Source organism: Nerophis ophidion, linkage group LG07 (assembly GCF_033978795.1).
Source record: "Nerophis ophidion isolate RoL-2023_Sa linkage group LG07, RoL_Noph_v1.0, whole genome shotgun sequence".
NCBI classification, from domain to species: Eukaryota; Metazoa; Chordata; class Actinopteri; order Syngnathiformes; family Syngnathidae; genus Nerophis; species Nerophis ophidion.
This window is the reverse complement of record NC_084617.1, coordinates 42,564,739-42,581,541: the sequence shown is the minus strand read 5'-3', so window position 1 is coordinate 42,581,541 and position 16,803 is coordinate 42,564,739. Positions and strand designations below refer to the sequence as shown.

The 16,803-nt window shown below is 37.8% G+C and overlaps 1 protein-coding gene across 2 annotated transcripts in view; it reads left to right on the top strand.

The window, feature by feature from the left end:
- The first annotated feature begins 4,205 nt into the window (after positions 1–4,205).
- The window catches only part of itga2.2 (integrin, alpha 2 (CD49B, alpha 2 subunit of VLA-2 receptor), tandem duplicate 2), a 133,175-nt gene continuing 120,577 nt past the window's right edge, over positions 4,206–16,803 (top strand). The window contains exon 1 of one of the 2 annotated variants that reach the window (XM_061906188.1): positions 4,206–4,443. In XM_061906188.1, coding sequence (XP_061762172.1) covers positions 4,359–4,443 — 85 coding nt within the window. In that variant the 5' untranslated portion in view covers positions 4,206–4,358. The remainder of the gene's footprint in view (positions 4,444–16,803) is intronic. The other variant, XM_061906189.1, reaches the window with a different exon arrangement.

Below are 16,803 nucleotides of genomic sequence, written 5' to 3'. Positions count from 1 at the left end.
TTCTTTCCTACTAGTTTTCTATGCCGTCTTTTCTAAAGATATGTCCGAGGAATTTCAGCTGTCTATTTCGAATCGTTGCAATTAGAGATCTTCTTGTTTTCGCCCTTGCCAATACCTCTTCATTAGTTTTCTTTTCAGTCCAGGTTATGCAGAGTATTTTTCTGAAAAAACACATTTTATTTGCCTCTAATTTTCTCAGTTGTTAATTGTTTAAAGTCCAGCATTCACAGCCATACATATGTTTTAAGGACTCTGAATTTGGTGTCAATTAAGATGTTTCTATTTTTAAATATAAGACTAATTTTGTTGAAGCTGCCTTTTGACATGGCAATCATTTTGTGTATCTCTTTTTCACACCTACATTCAGATGTTACTGTGACACCAAGGTATTCGAATTGATTCACTTGTTTTATATTTTTCTTGTTGCATGTGAGGTTCCATGCAGGATGATGTGGTTTCTTGGAAACTGTCATGCTTTCAGTTTTGTTGAGGTTTAAAGCCAGTCCTTTTGCTGCACTGTGGGCTTAACTACTGTGTTCAGGATGTTCTGTAGTTTTTCTTCAGAGTCTGCCACAAGCACAATGTCATCTGCATATCTGAGGTTGTTAACATTAATTCCTCAAATTCTTATACTATCTTGATGATTGATGTTGCAGAAGATCATTTCACTGTAGATGTTAAACCGATCAGGAGATAGTACACAACCTTGTTGAACACCCCTTTGAATGGCTTGGAATTGACTGCATTCACAATCTATTTGGACTGCTGCTTCTTGTTCCCAGTACAGATCTCTGATAATCCTCAGGTCTTTCCCATCAATATCCAGCTCATTTCAGATTTGGAATAGGTTTTTATGTTTCACTTTATCAAATGCTTTGGAATAGTCTATAAAACACAGATATACATCCCTTTGCACTTCAATTGAACTCTCCATTACCATACGTAGTGCGAGTATAGCATCAATTCAGAGAAATCTGAATTGTGTGGCTGAAAGCTCTGGATGTATCTTGTTCCTTGCTCTTGCCACCAGTACTCTAAAAATAATTTGAGTGGCATGACACATAATGCTTATCAGTCTATATTGATCACAGTCTGTGGCTCCTGGTTTCTTTGGCAGAGTAATACAAATATATTTTTTCATACCTGATGGAATTTTGCAGTTGTCGTAAATGATGTTAAACAGTTTGTTCCCATTTCGTCGAGTGCTTCTATGACTTCAATTGGTATTTTATCTGCTCCAACCGCTTTACCATGTTTCATTTTGAACATTGCATTTTTAACTTCATCTTCTGTTATGGGTGGGCCTTCCTTATAGTTGGAGTTGGGCCTCGGTCGTCATAGAATACACCTTCAATATATTTTGACCATCTTGACAGAATGTCTTCCTTATCCGTGAGTACTGTCACATTGTGTTGGTGACGAACCCCAAGATGCAGAGAAGGCAGGCTTTGTGCAGGAAAACATGATTTAATGTCCATAAAATCAACTAAAAAACACAAACTAGGAACTAGGAGACAGGAAACAGGATGCCAGGAAAAAAGGAACTAGAAGACGAGGAACATAAACACAGCAAGCTACAAACAGCTACCGAATACTGCTTACTGCTACCGCACACAGCTACACTGACATCGACAAGTCTTAGCGACAATACTTCAGCACAGACTGGATGGCAAGGCAGTTTCAAATAGCAGCTGGCTGATTGACACCAGGTGTGGCCAGTTGCCAATCAGCCACAGCTGAGGGGACACAGCACTCAGAGAGACAAACAGGAAACTGAACCCAAATAAGAGTGCTGACAGGAAATAAAAAACACAGAGGAAAAACAAAAACTTAACGAAACTGTCAGGAACAAGCCAGACAAGTACGTTGCCTTCCTTTGATTTGACGCATCCTGACTTTGAGGGGCCCTGTGTCCCATTGACTTCTTTGATCTTTTGGTGCATGTACTTGCTATCAGTGTCCTTGTGTTGTTCTATTTATTCGCATTGTGAGTTCATCCAGACTTCTTTGGCCATGTTGCATTTCTTCTTTATAAGCTTATCAAGTTTGTTGTACTACCTTCTTGTTTTGTTTTGATACTCTCCGTGTGTCCAATAAATCAATCATTTTTGAGTCATCCAATTTTCTGTGTGGTTTACATTGAGTAACAGAAACACGTTTTTCTGTGGTTTGAATTATATATTCTTGCATCTTTTTTCCATCAGTCTTCTGCATTTGTAAATGTGTTTAACACTTCAAATTTGTCTGACACTGATGTGGCAAAATTATTTTGAAGATCTCGGTCCTGTTTAAAAATCTGGTACTGCAATTTTGGTGTTATTTTAGATTTTTGGATGTTTTTGAGTCTCACTTTCATGACTGCTCTAACCGGGACATGAGTCTAGGATTGAATTTTTAAACCACTCTTCAATTAATATAGAATCTATTTGGTTTCTAGCTCTATCACCAGGGCTTTTCCATGTCCATCGTCTCCTTGGATGGTTCTGAAACCAAGTGTTGGTGATAATGAATTAGTTTTTTTGACACCAATCTACTAAATTGTCACCGTGTTCATTGATCTCTCCAATTCCAAATGGGCCAACAATATTTTGGATGCGTTCTTTACCAACTTTTGCATTGAAGTCTCCTGTTTTAATCTTGATGTCCTGTGATTTAAAAATTGGCCTTTTGCCCTTTCAAGGTCTTCATAAAATGTCTTAATCCCTGCCTCATCTGGGTCTACTGTTGGTGCACATAAATAATGATATAGTGTATGAAATAATGAAATAATTCAATTAATAATTAATGAAATTATTAAATTGTTAAATATACTTTTACAATTAATAAATTATTGGCACATAAAAAAAAACATGTCTATGTATTTAATACCAATTACAATTAATCAATTACACGACGGTTATTCAAACATGTATTAATTATTTAATATGGTCCCATTTGACATGCCATAGTAAACAGGTTTATGGAACAAATAATTATTTAAATTGTGAAATAATCAACTTAGAAAATAATACATTAAAAAATTATTAAATGAGCAAATACCTAAATGTATTTCACATTTAATGACGCATTTAGTAACACATGTATCGGATTTCAAATACAATTAATTAATGGCAATTTCTTTTGTATATATTTCAAGATGTATTTATTTAATTTACTTCCATTTGACTATCCATAACACACAGTTTATTGACATACATATTTATTCAATTCTGCAATAATAATTTCATTGTGAAATAATCATAAAATAATGAAATCAATAACTACTTAAATTATTATAGCGTTGAATGCACTTTTACATTATATACATTTATAGCACATTTAAAAAAACATTTATGTATTTAATTCCAAATCTAATTAATTAGTGACACAACAAAGTCATTATTTAAAGATGAGTTAACTATTTAATTTGTCCCACTTGACCCTCCATAGCACACAGGTTTATGAAATAAAAAAACTATTAAATTGTGAAAGGATCATTTTAACTGTGAAATAATGAACTCTTAAAATAATCAAATTAGTAATTTGTTTAACATGCACCTGGGGATAGGTTGATTGGCAACACTAAATGGTGCCTAGTGTGTGAATGTGAGTGTGAATGTTGTCTGTCTATCTGTGTTGGCCCTGTGATGAGGTGGCGACTTGTCCAGGATGTACCACGCCTATACCGCCCTAATGCAGCTGAGATAAGCTCTAGTACCCCCCTGTGACCCCAAAAGGGACAAGCAGTAGTAAATGGATGGCTGGAACAAACAATTAAATGTAATTCCCATTCAATAACACATTTATGTACCTGATTGTGATTACAATTAATTAATGACACATTTTAGTAATTATTCCAAAATTATTTATTTAATTTCGTCCCATTTGACCCTCCATAGCACACAGGTTTATGAAATAAAAATGTAATTAAATTGTGAAATAATTATTTAAATTGTGAAATAATTAACTCTTAAAATAATCAAATAATTAATTTAATGGTCAAACAATAAAATGCAACTCCCGTTCAATAACACATTTAAGTACCTGATTCCGATTAGAATACATTAATGACACATTTTGGTAAATATTTTAAGATTATCTATTTAATTTTGTCCCATTTGACCCTCCATGATTCTTTCCTAACTTCCTTACTGTAATTTCCCCGTCAGACATCTCACAAGCACAAGCACATACCTGAGTCACACACACACACACACACACACACACACACACACACACACACACACACACACACACACACACACACACACACACACACACACACACACACACACACACACACACGAGGAAGAAAGGTCGGTCCTGACACAGAAAAAGTGCGTCCGGTGCGTCACCAGCCCTGACTGATAAAAAGCCGCATGCCCACAAGGAAGCAGTCAAATGGAATACAAGTGACCATGAAGAACGTCTGCGGGAACTTACTCTTTGCTCTGGTGGTTATGAGTAAGTATATGAACATGCAATACAGTGTGGTGATCTCTGTGTGGGCTGCAGCAGATGTGATTAGTTGGCAATTCACACCAACTCATTTCCAGCGTAGAAATTATAAGTGCAATGTACATCCATGAGTGTATAAGTTGCTAAACGGGCGTTGTTGTGCAAGAGAAGTCACATTCCAAAAGAGCGTGCGAGAGCCTGCGTGGACTTGTGTGCATAGACACTTGTGCAGTCACATTTCATGTCCTGAGGGAAGAGTTGAATAATGGGAACATCTTCACCCCCTGAAGACTTTTCCTTCTTCTAACTTCAATGCATGGCTCTTCTTCATTCAGCCCTTGAGTTGGACTTTAGTAGTCCGACTGACATCACAGGCACTTTTGCTTGGCTCAGTCCTTTTCAAACATGTGTGATACCAACATGCTTTATCGGTATCATGCTTCAAACCCCGCTCAGAAAAGCTGTGCTCTACAAAACGTGCTCATCGTTGCTATCAATCCCGACTTTTTCATTTAACTTTTTATGTTTTTTTAATAGGCACAAATTTAATTTTTCTATTGTAGGTTCGAGTATTCTGTGCTCCTGAGTTAATGTTGCTGATTAATTTGGATTTATTGAGTTTATTTCATTTTACATTTTATATCAGGATTTGTATTTTTTTTTCATTTCAAGCAAACTTATTGTTGTCCCAATACCAATATTTTGGTACCGGTACCAGAATTATTTCGGTACTTTTCGATACATTTCCAAATAAAGGGGACCACAAACAATGGCATTATTGGTTTTATTTTTTTACGAAAAATCTTAGGGTACATTAAACATATGTTTTTTTATTGCAATTTTGTCCTAAATAAAATAGGCTCCTATTTAGTCTGCTGACGTATGCAGTAACATACTGTGTAATTTATCATTCTTTTATTTTGTCAACATTGTTAGGACAAGTGGTAGAAAATGAATTATTAATCTACTTGTTCATTTACTGTTAATATCTGCTTACTTTTTGGTTTAACATGTTCTATCTACACTTCTGTTAAAATGTTATAATCACTTATTCTTCTGTTGCTTAGATGCTTTACATTAGTTTTGGATGATACCACAAATCTGGGTATCGATCCGATACCGAGTCATTACAGGATCATACATTGGTCATATTCAAAGTCCTCATGTGTCCAGAGACGTATCTTCTAAGTTTATAAACATGAAATGAATAAAAAAAAATAAAATAAAGAATATGTTGTGTTGCCAAAAATTATTGACGTAATCATAGTAGTATCCACTAGATACGCTCCTGTACTTGGTATCATTACAATGGATGTTAGTTGGAAATTCACCAATGGTGTTTTTTTTGCATTTTGACGTTGGTGAGCTACGGTGCGTAGTGAAGCATTTTTAGCTATTCCTCATCCTCCAGTGATAATGCTACTTGTAAGAAACTTACTTTATTTGTTGCCATGAAGGCGAGGATTAGTGATTTAGAAGTAACTACAACACTGCAGACTGCGGATAGATGTTAGCTGCTACTTAGCTAGCCATGTCTTAAAGCACCTCTTCCGGTGGGCGTTTCAGTGTTGTAACTTCACCTTTATCGTTAGTTTTTCAGCCAAAATGCGTCCTTTCTCCCTTTTTTGTCTACACACTGTCTGTTTGTAAGTAATCTGTTTGTGTGCGCTACCGAACATGATCGTCTACCCGTAAACCAGCAATGACACGGGGGCACAACGTGACGAGGACGGGGGCACTGGGATGTGGGGGACAGGTACTTTTCAGAGGCTTTATACTACCGAATATGATTCATTAGTATCGCGGTATTATACTAATACCGTTATACCGTACAACCCTATTACAGACTAAAACAATATTAGTACAATTATTTGTTATAAGTTGATTTATATTTATTTCTTTTTTTCGTTTACCTTAAAGGAGATCTTCACTTTTTGGGGGAAATTTTGCCAATTGATCACAGTCCTATGATACACAAGAACACATTTTTTTTTCATTAAAATTTGTAATAATCGGCTCGTTCTAGGTAGCTAGCAATGCAGCCGATGGGAACAATCCATTCGTGCATCTAAATCACTTTAAAATGCATTCAAAAACCGCCAACGGTACTTCATTTAGTACTTCATCCGCCAACAGTACTTCATTTAGTACTTCATTTCAGAAACCTGTATAATAACCAAGCTGTAGCGACATTGTTATTTTAAGAGAGAACAATGAGGAACTTTTTTTCTAGCATCGTAACACATCGCCCTGCGACGGCATTAGCAAGAGGATTTTGATATGACATCAATCTGTACTGAGTGAAAATCATGAACATAACTATATTTTCATGGTTTTTTTTGTACTCAGCTAGTACACAACGTATGCACTGTAGTTGCAATAACACACATGATGTGTTGCGTGTTTCATGATCGATATTATTTTGAATCATTCCATAGTGGAGCACTCCATCTGTTTGGTCCAGCTGGCCGGGGACATTTGCTGTTGATTTTAAGTAGGTGGAAAAAAGTTTGTCCCACTGCAGGGTTTGTTAGCGCAAACGCAAACTTTGTCTTTAGTTGCAATGCAGTTGTCCTCCTCGCCAGATCCATGAAGCCTTTTCATAAATAAAAACCTTGTGTGACCCTCAGTGCAGCAGAAGCACTCAATTTCTGTCGGCATGCTGGCAAGTTCCACATTTACACCGTCTTGGCTTCCGTCTGCTTCTATAAGATAAGTTTGTGAATCCTCATATGTCCAATAATGGGCGCATTTGTCGTCTATTACCAAGTCTGTCATGTTTACAACACGGAAGTAGGAACACACTTTTGTTTCCAGAAGTAGTAAGTGCGTTGTTATGAGCACTGAAATCAATGCACCCAGGAAAGAACTTCCGGTAATGTTAAAATGATCAAAATACGGTTAATACTGAACACGTTACATATTGTTATCAATGTGTCTGTTACTACATTATATATATACTTGCAGTGTGTATATTGTACATATTACGTATTGTTTTTATTGTGTCCATTACTACAAACTCCGTTTCCATGAGTTGAGAAATTGTGTTAGATGTAAATATAAACAGAATACAATGATTTGCAAATCATTTTCAACCCATATTCAATTGAATGCACTACAAAGACAAGATATTTCATGTTCAAACTCATAAACTTTTTTTTTTTGCAAATAATAATTAACTTAGAATATCATGGCTGCAACATGTGCCAAAGTAGTTGGGAAAGGGCGTGTTCACCACTGTGTTACATCACATTTTCTTTTAACAACACTCTATAATCTTTTGGGAACTGAGGAAACTAATTGTTGAAGCTTTGAAATTGGAATTCTTTCCCATTTTTGTTTTATGTAGAACTTCAGTCGTTCAACAGTCCGGGTTCTCCGCTGTCGTATTTTACGCTTCATAATGCGCCACACATTTTTGATGGGAGGCAGGTTTGGACTGCAGGCGGGTAGGAAAGTAAGTATTAGCACTCTTTTTTTACGAAGCCACGCTGTTGTAACACGTGCTGAATGTGGCTTGGCATTGTCTTGTTGAAATAAGCAAGGCCATCCATGAAAAAGACGGCGCTTAGATGGCAGCATATGTTGTTCCAAAACCTGTATGTACCTTTCAGCATTAATGGTGCCTTCACAGATGTGTAAGTTACCCATGCCTTGGGCACTAATGCACCCCCATACCATCACAGATGCTGGCTTTTGAACTTTGCGTCGATAACAGTCTGGATGGTTCGCTTCCTCTTTTGTCCGGATGACACGATGTCGAATATTTCCAAAAACAATTTGAAATGTGGACTCGTCAGACCACAGAACACTTTTCCACTTTGCATCAGTCCATCTTAGATGATTTCGGGCCCAGAGAAGCAGGCGGAGTTTCTGGATGTTGTTGATAAATGTCTTTCACTTTGCATAGTAGAGCTTTAGCTTGCACTTACAGATGTAGCGACAAACAGTATTTAGTGACAGTGGTTTTCTGAAGTGTTCCTGAGCCCATGTGGTGATATCATTTAGAGATTGATGTCAGTTTTGATACAGTGCCGTCTGAGGGATCAAAGGTCACAGTCATTCAATGTCGGTTTCCGGCCATGCAGCTTACGTGGAGTGATTTCTCCAGATTCTCTGAACCTTTTTATGATATTATGGACCGTAAATGTTGAAATCCCTACATTTCTTCCAATTGCACTTTGAGAAACGTTGTTCTTAAACTGTTTGACTATTTGCTCACGCAGTTGTGGACAGAGGGGTGTACCTCGCCCCATCCTTTCATGTGAAAGACTGAGCATATTTTGGGAAGCTGTTTTTATACCCAATCATGGCACCCACCTGTTCCCAATTAGCCAGCACACCTGTGGGATGTTCCAAATAAGTGTTGGATGAGCATTCCTCAACTTTATCAGTATTTATTGCCACCTTTCCCAACTTCTTTGTCACGTGTTGCTGTCATCAAATTCTAAAGTTAATGATTATTTGCGAAAAAAAAAAAAAGTTTATCAGTTTGAACATCAAACATGTTGTCTTTGTAGCATATTCAATTGAATATGGGTTGACAATGATTTGCAAATCATTGTATTCCGTTCATATTTACATCTAACACAATTTCCCAACTCATATGGAAACGGGGTTTGTACATTATGTATATACTTGCAATGTGTATAATGTACATATTACATATTGTTATGAAGGTGTCTCTTACTAAATTATACATATATTCTTGCAGTGTGTATATTGTACATATTACATATTGTTTTTAATGTGTCTTTTACTACATTATATGTATATACTTGCAGTGTGTATATTGTTGATATTACATATTGTTATGAAGATGTCTGTTACTACATTATGTATATATTCTTGCAGTGTGTATATTGTACATATTACATATTGTTATGAAGGTGTCTGTTAATACATTTTACACCGTATATATATATATATATATATATATATATGTATATGTATATATATATATATATATATATATATATATATATATATATATATATATATATATATATATAGTTTTTTTTTATTAGTATTAGTATTCTCAGAGTTCGTTGCTGATCTAGTGACACACGCCGATAATATAATCATAATGGGGGACTTTAATATCCATATGAATACCCCATCGGACCCACCGTGCGTAGCGCTCCAGACTTTAATTGATAGCTGTGGTCTCACACAAATAATAAATGAACCCACGCATCGCAACGGTAATATGATAGACCTAGTGCTCGTCAGGGGTATCACCGTTTTCAAAGTTACGATACTCCCGTATACTAAAGTATTGTCCGATCATTACCTTATAAAATTCGAGGTTCAGACGCATGTTCGTCAAACTAATAATAATAATAACTGCTATAGCAGCCGCAACATTAATGCTGCCACAACGACAACTCCTGCTGACCTACTGCCCTCGGTAATGGCACCATTCCCAAAGTATGTGGGCTCTATTGATAACCTCACTAACAACTTTAACGCTGCCCTGCGCGAAACCATTGATAACATAGCACCGCTAAAGTTAAAAAAGGCTCCAAAAAAGCGCACTCCGTGGTTTACAGAAGAAACTAGAGCTCAGAAATTATTATGTAGAAAGCTGGAACGCAAATGGCGCACGACTAAACTTGAGGTGCACCATCAAGCATGGAGTGATGGTTTAATAACTTATAAACGCATGCTTACCTTAGCTAAAGCTAAATATTACTCAAATCTCATCCACCGTAATAAAAACGATCCTAAATTTTTGTTTAGTACGGTAGCATCGCTAACCCAACAAGGGACCCCTTCCAGTAGCTCAACCCACTCAGCTGATGACTTTATGCAATTCTTTAGTAAGAAAATTGAAGTCATTAGAAAGGAGATTAAAGACAATGCGTCCCAGCTACAACGGGGTTCTATTAACACTGATACGATGGTATACACGGCGGATACTGCCCTCCAAAATAGTTTCTCTCGTTTTGAGGAAATAACATTAGAGGAATTGTTACAACGTGTAAATGGAATAAAACAGACAACATGTTTACTTGACCCTTTTCCTGGGAAACTGATCAAGGAGCTCTTTGTATTATTAGGTCCATCAGTGCTAAATATTATAAATTTATCACTCTCCTCGGGCACTGTTCCCCTAGCATTCAAAAAAGCGGTTATTCATCCTCTTCTTAAAAGACCTAACCTCGATCCTGACCTCATGGTAAACTACCGACCGGTGTCTCACCTTCCCTTTATTTCAAAAATCCTCGAAAAAATTGTTGCGGAGCAGTTAAATGAACACTTAGCGTCTAACAATCTATGTGAAACCTTTCAATCCGGTTTCAGGGCAAATCACTCCACGGAGACAGCCCTCGCAAAAATGACTAATGATCTATTGCTAACGATGGATTCTGATGCGTCATCTATGTTGCTGCTCCTCGATCTTAGCGCTGCTTTCGATACCGTCGATCATAATATTTTATTAGAACGTATCAAAACACGAATTGGTATGTCAGACTTAGCCCTGTCTTGGTTTAACTCTTATCTTACTGATAGGATGCAGTGTGTCTCCCATAACAATGTGACTTCGGACTACGTTAAGGTAACGTGTGGAGTTCCCCAGGGTTCGGTCCTTGGCCCTGCACTCTTCAGCATCTACATGCTGCCGCTAGGTGACATCATACGCAAATACGGTGTTAGCTTTCACTGTTATGCTGATGACACCCAACTCTACATGCCCCTAAAGCTGACCAACACGCCGGATTGTAGTCAGTTGGAGGCGTGTCTTAATGAAATTAAACAATGGATGTCCGCTAACTTTTTGCAACTTAACGCCAAAAAAACGGAAATGCTAATTATCGGTCCTGCTAGACACCGAACTCTATTTAATAATACAACTCTAACATTTGACAACCAAACAATTAAACAAGGCGACACGGTAAAGAATCTGGGTATTATCTTCGACCCAACTCTCTCCTTTGAGGCACACATTAAAAGCGTTACTAAAACGGCCTTCTTTCATCTCCGTAATATCGCTAAAATTCGCTCCATTCTGTCCACTAAAGACGCTGAGATCATTATCCATGCGTTTGTTACGTCTCGCCTCGACTACTGTAACGTATTATTTTCGGGTCTCCCCATGTCTAGCATTAAAAGATTACAATTGGTACAAAATGCGGCTGCTAGACTTTTGACAAGAACAAGATAGTTTGATCACATTACGCCTGTACTGGCTCACCTGCACTGGCTTCCTGTGCACTTAAGATGTGACTTTAAGGTTTTACTACTTAGGTATAAAATACTACACGGTCTAGCTCCGTCCTATCTTGCCGATTGTATTGTACCATATGTCCCGGCAAGAAATCTGCGTTCAAAGGACTCCGGCTTGTTAGTGATTCCCAAAGCCCAAAAAAAGTCTGCGGGCTATAGAATGTTTTCCGTTCGGGCTCCAGTACTCTGGAATGCCCTCCCGGTAACAGTTCGAGATGCCACCTCAGTAGAAGCATTTAAGTCTCACCTTAAAACTCATTTGTATACTCTAGCCTTTAAATAGACTCCCTTTTTAGACCAGTTGATCTGCCGTTTCTTTTCTTTTTCTTCTATGTCCCACTCTCCCTTGTGGAGGGGGTCCGGTCCGATCCGGTGGCCATGTACTGCTTGCCTGTGTATCGGCTGGGGACATCTCTGCGATGCTGATCCGCCTCCGCTTGGGATGGTTTCCTGCTGGCTCCGCTGTGAACGGGACTCTCGCTGCTGTGTTGGATCCGCTTTGGACTGGACTCTCGCGACTGTGTTGGATCCATTGTGGATTGAACTTTCACAGTATCACGTTAGACCCGCTCGACATCCATTGCTTTCCACCTCTCTAAGGTTCTCATAGTCATCATTGTCACCGATGTCCCACTGGGTGTGAGTTTTCCTTGCCCTTATGTGGGCCTACCGAGGATGTCGTGGTGGTTTGTGCAGCCCTTTGAGACACTAGTGATTTAGGGCTATATAAGTAAACATTGATTGATTGATTGATATATATATATATATATATATATATATATATATATATATATATATATATATATATATAAAAATGTTTTCTTTTTTCTAGGGTGGGTGTAACAGCAAATAATTAAGGCGCACTGAGCATCACATATTGACAGCAGGGACCTATTTGGGGGTCAATAAAGGCCCTTACAAAAACAAAAATATTGTTAGAACCTGCCGTGCCAGCTGCCAGTGTTGCCTACTCCTCACTCAGAAAGGTAGCTATTGGCTGTACTAAGAAAATCCCAGTGGACACTGTAGGGGCCCTATTCAGAAGTTTGCAAGTATTGATGTTATTTGAACACTGATACAGCTAGCAGGTAAATAAAGGACAAGTGAACATCCCAGTAAACAAAGTAAAGCATTTATTAACAAAATGCTGTGTCACATGAATGGTTTTCGAAGTAGTACCTTTGTGACATTAAAAAAAACACACGTAATGAAAAAAAAATCTTGCGTTTACTTTTTGATATCAATATGAAACTCAAAGCAGTTTGGTTAATGAAGATCAATTCTTCACAGACTGCATTAATTTGTCATCTCATCGAAAAAATGCAGTCTGTGAAGATTGTGTATTAGATGTGAGCGGTGTCACTCTTTATTTTGTTGGCCAAACTGTTGCACTGAGCTACAAGGAGGCATTGGAGAAGAAGAAAGCTTGTTTATTAGACTTGATCTTCATTAACCAAACTGCTTTGAGTTTTATATAGATATCAAAAAGTAAACGCAAGATTTTTTTTTCATTACGTGTGTTTTTTTTAATGTCACAAAGGTACTACTTCAAAAACCATTCAAGTGACACAGCATTTTGTTAATGTTTTACTGTGTATAGTTAATTCCTACAAGACATATTTTTGCTCAAACTCTTAGAGGATCTGTCCCGATACAGAAGCTTCATGAAGATATAAATGTACATAACTAAAAAAAATAAAAGAATAATAAAAACAATTCCTCCCTCTATCAAAATGTAAACATAGAGATATAGGCATCATGTAATGACAAAAAGCTGAAAGTTGATATTAATAATGAATTAAAGAAAAAGTTGTTATATATATATATATATATATATATATATATATATATATATATACACACAGTATACATGTGTATATATATACATATATATATATCCCCCAAAAATACACACACACATGTATATATATATATATATATATATATATATATATACACACACACATATATATATACATATATATATATATATATATATATATATATATATATATATATATATATATATATATATATATATATATATGTATACATATACATATATATGACTCCCAGTATGACAAACCCCCATTTAGCGACATTTCTATCTGTGGCCCACATGAATAATATCAGTGTTCATGTAACTGCTGATACTAGGGATTTATTCTGTGATTGGAAAACAAAAAAAAAAGTTTGATTGATTGATACTTTTATTAGTAGATTGCACAGTTCAGTACATATTCCGTACAATTGACCACTAAATGATAACACCCGAATAAGTTTTTCAACTTGTTTAAGTCGGGGTCCACGTTAATCAATTCATGGTACAAATATATACTATCAACCTAATACAGTCATCACACAAGTTAATCATCATAGTATGTACATTGAATTATTTACATTATTTACAATCTGGGGGGTGGGATGAGGAGCTTTGGTTGATATCAGAACTTCAGTCATCAACAATTGCATCAACAGAGAAATGTGGACATTGAAACAGTGTAGGTCTTATTTAGTAGGATATGTACAACCAGCAGAGAACATAGTGAGTTCAGATAGCATAAGAACAAGTATATACATTAGAAGTACATTTGAGTTGTTTATAATCCGGGGAGATGGGATGTGAATGGAGGAGGGTATTAGTAAAGTGTTGAAGTTGCCTGGAGGTGTTGTTTTAGAGCGGTTTTGAATTAATTTAGAGATGCACTTACTTTTATACCTGTTGGGAGTGCATACCACATTGATGTGGCATAGAAAGAGAATGAGTTAAGACCTTTGTTAGATCGGAATCTGGGTTTAACGTGGTTTGTGGAGCTCCCCCTGCTGTTGTGGTTATGGTGGTCATTTACGTTAAGGAAGTAGTTTGACATGTACTTCGGTATCAAGGAGGTGTAGCGGATTTTATAGACTAGGCTCAGTGCAAGTTGTTTTACTCTGTCCTCCACCCTGAGCCAGCCCACTTTGGAGAAGTGGGTTGGATTGAGGTGTGATCTGGGGTGGAGGTCTAAAAGTAACCGGACTAGCTTATTCTGGGATGTTTGGAGTCTAGATTTGAGGGTTTTGGAGGTGCTGGGGTACCAGGAGGTGCAAGCGTAATCAAAGAAGGGTTGAATGAGAGTTCCCACTAGAATCCTCAAGGTGCTTTTGTTGACCAGAGAGGAGATTCTGTAGAGGAATCTCATTCTTTGGTTGACCTTTTTGATCACCTTGGTTGCCATTTTATCACAGGAAAGATTAGCCTCTAGAATGGAACCAAGGTAGGTGATCTCATCCTTCCTGGTGATAACAATGTCACCCACTTTTATAGTGAAGTCACTGACCTTCTTAAGTTTGATATGGGACCCAAATAGGATGGATTCCGTTTTACCTAAGTGTATGGATAGCTTGTTGTCAGCGAGCCAGGTGCAAATATTGAGGAGTTCAGCACTGAGGATTTGTTCCACCTGTGACTTGTCCTTGCTGGATACCAGCAGGGCCGAGTCATCCGCATACAGGAACAATTCACAGTGGCATGCTGATGGCATGTCATTTATGTATATTAGGAACAGTAAAGGTCCTAGTATACTGCCTTGGGGGACTCCACAGCTTACTGAGAGGGGAGGGGACATGCTGCCGTTCACCTCTACCACCTGTTTCCTCCCCTCCAAGTAAGATTGCATCCAGCTCGATGAGGTTTCGTCGAATCCGATTGCTCGGAGCTTATCCAACAGTATAGCGTGGTTAACGGTGTCAAAGGCCTTCTGAAAGTCCAGCATGACCATGCCGCAGTATTTGCCCGCGGCCACCTCATGTTTGATGTGGTCGGTCAGATAGAGAAGGCATTTGTCAGTGGAGTGGTTAGTTCTGAAGCCGGATTGGAATTTGTACATTAATTTATTAGTAGCAAGGTATCTATCAACCTGTTCATAAACTATTTTCTCCATTACTTTCGAAATGGAACTGAGAATAGAAACAGGTCGGTAGTTACCAGGTTCTAATTTGCTTCCTTTTTTATAAAGGGGGGTTACTCTTGCTATCTTGAAATCCTTGGGTACTTGGCCTTGTTTGATTGAGAGGTTTATTATATGAGTGATTATTGGGGCAATGGTGGTGGCAGAGTCCATGAGGAATCTGGAGGGGATATTGTCAAGGCCGGTCGCCTTGTTTGGGTGGAGCGCGCTCAATTGATTAAGCACCTCGTTAGCTGAGACCATTTCTAATTTGAAATTGTTGTTGACTACTCCTAGCTTTCTGTAGAAGGCTTTAATGTGTTCTACACCAAAGCGACCAGAATGGTGGGATAGCTTGTTTACGAGAGTTGTGGCTATGTTGGTGAAAAAGGTGTTAAGTCTGCTTGCTACCTCTATTTTGTCTGTAATGAGGGCTTCACCCTCCTTGATGTTGATGTTGGTGAGTCTGGTTTTAAGTTTTAAGTCAGGTTGTTTGTCTTATTTCTTAATTTATTGCATTGCTTTTTGAGCGTTGAAAGGAGTGATTTGAGGTTATTATTATTGGGTTGTTTATTTACTTCGGTTTTACACTTTTGGTATTCGAAATATTTTCTGTCCCTGTCTTTTATGGCAGCTAGTAGGTCTGGATTGATCCATGGTTCAGAGCGGGCTTTGATCCTGACTGTTGTCATGGGAGCCATATCATTTAGTATAGCTAGGAACGCTGTTTTGAAGCGATCCCAAGCATCCTCAACCAGGTTGCTCGTGAGCACAGGTGACCAGTCCCACTCATCTAATTTGAGGTTGAAATTATCACTGTTGTATTATTTAAGGGATCTGGATTGAGCTGTTATGTGGCCATTGGCTTTAGGTTTACTTATTTTGCGCGTGCAGAAGGTTATATAGTGGTCGCTAAAACCACAGATCATGACCCCACTATTTTTAATATTATGCCGGTCCGATGTGAGGATGAGATCTATGGTTGACTGGGTGGAAACACACACCCGTGTGGGGAGTGTTATTAGCTGGGAAAGAGCATGCAGATTACAGAATTTGCTGTAAGATTTTAAGACAGGCGCATCTCTGCGTTGAATGTCTGTGTTCAGATTTCCAGTTATAATAATATCCATGTTTTCTACACCAGCTAAGCACTCCTCGAGGGCACCATAGAAATCACTCTGATTAGGGGGTCTGTATACAGTCCCTA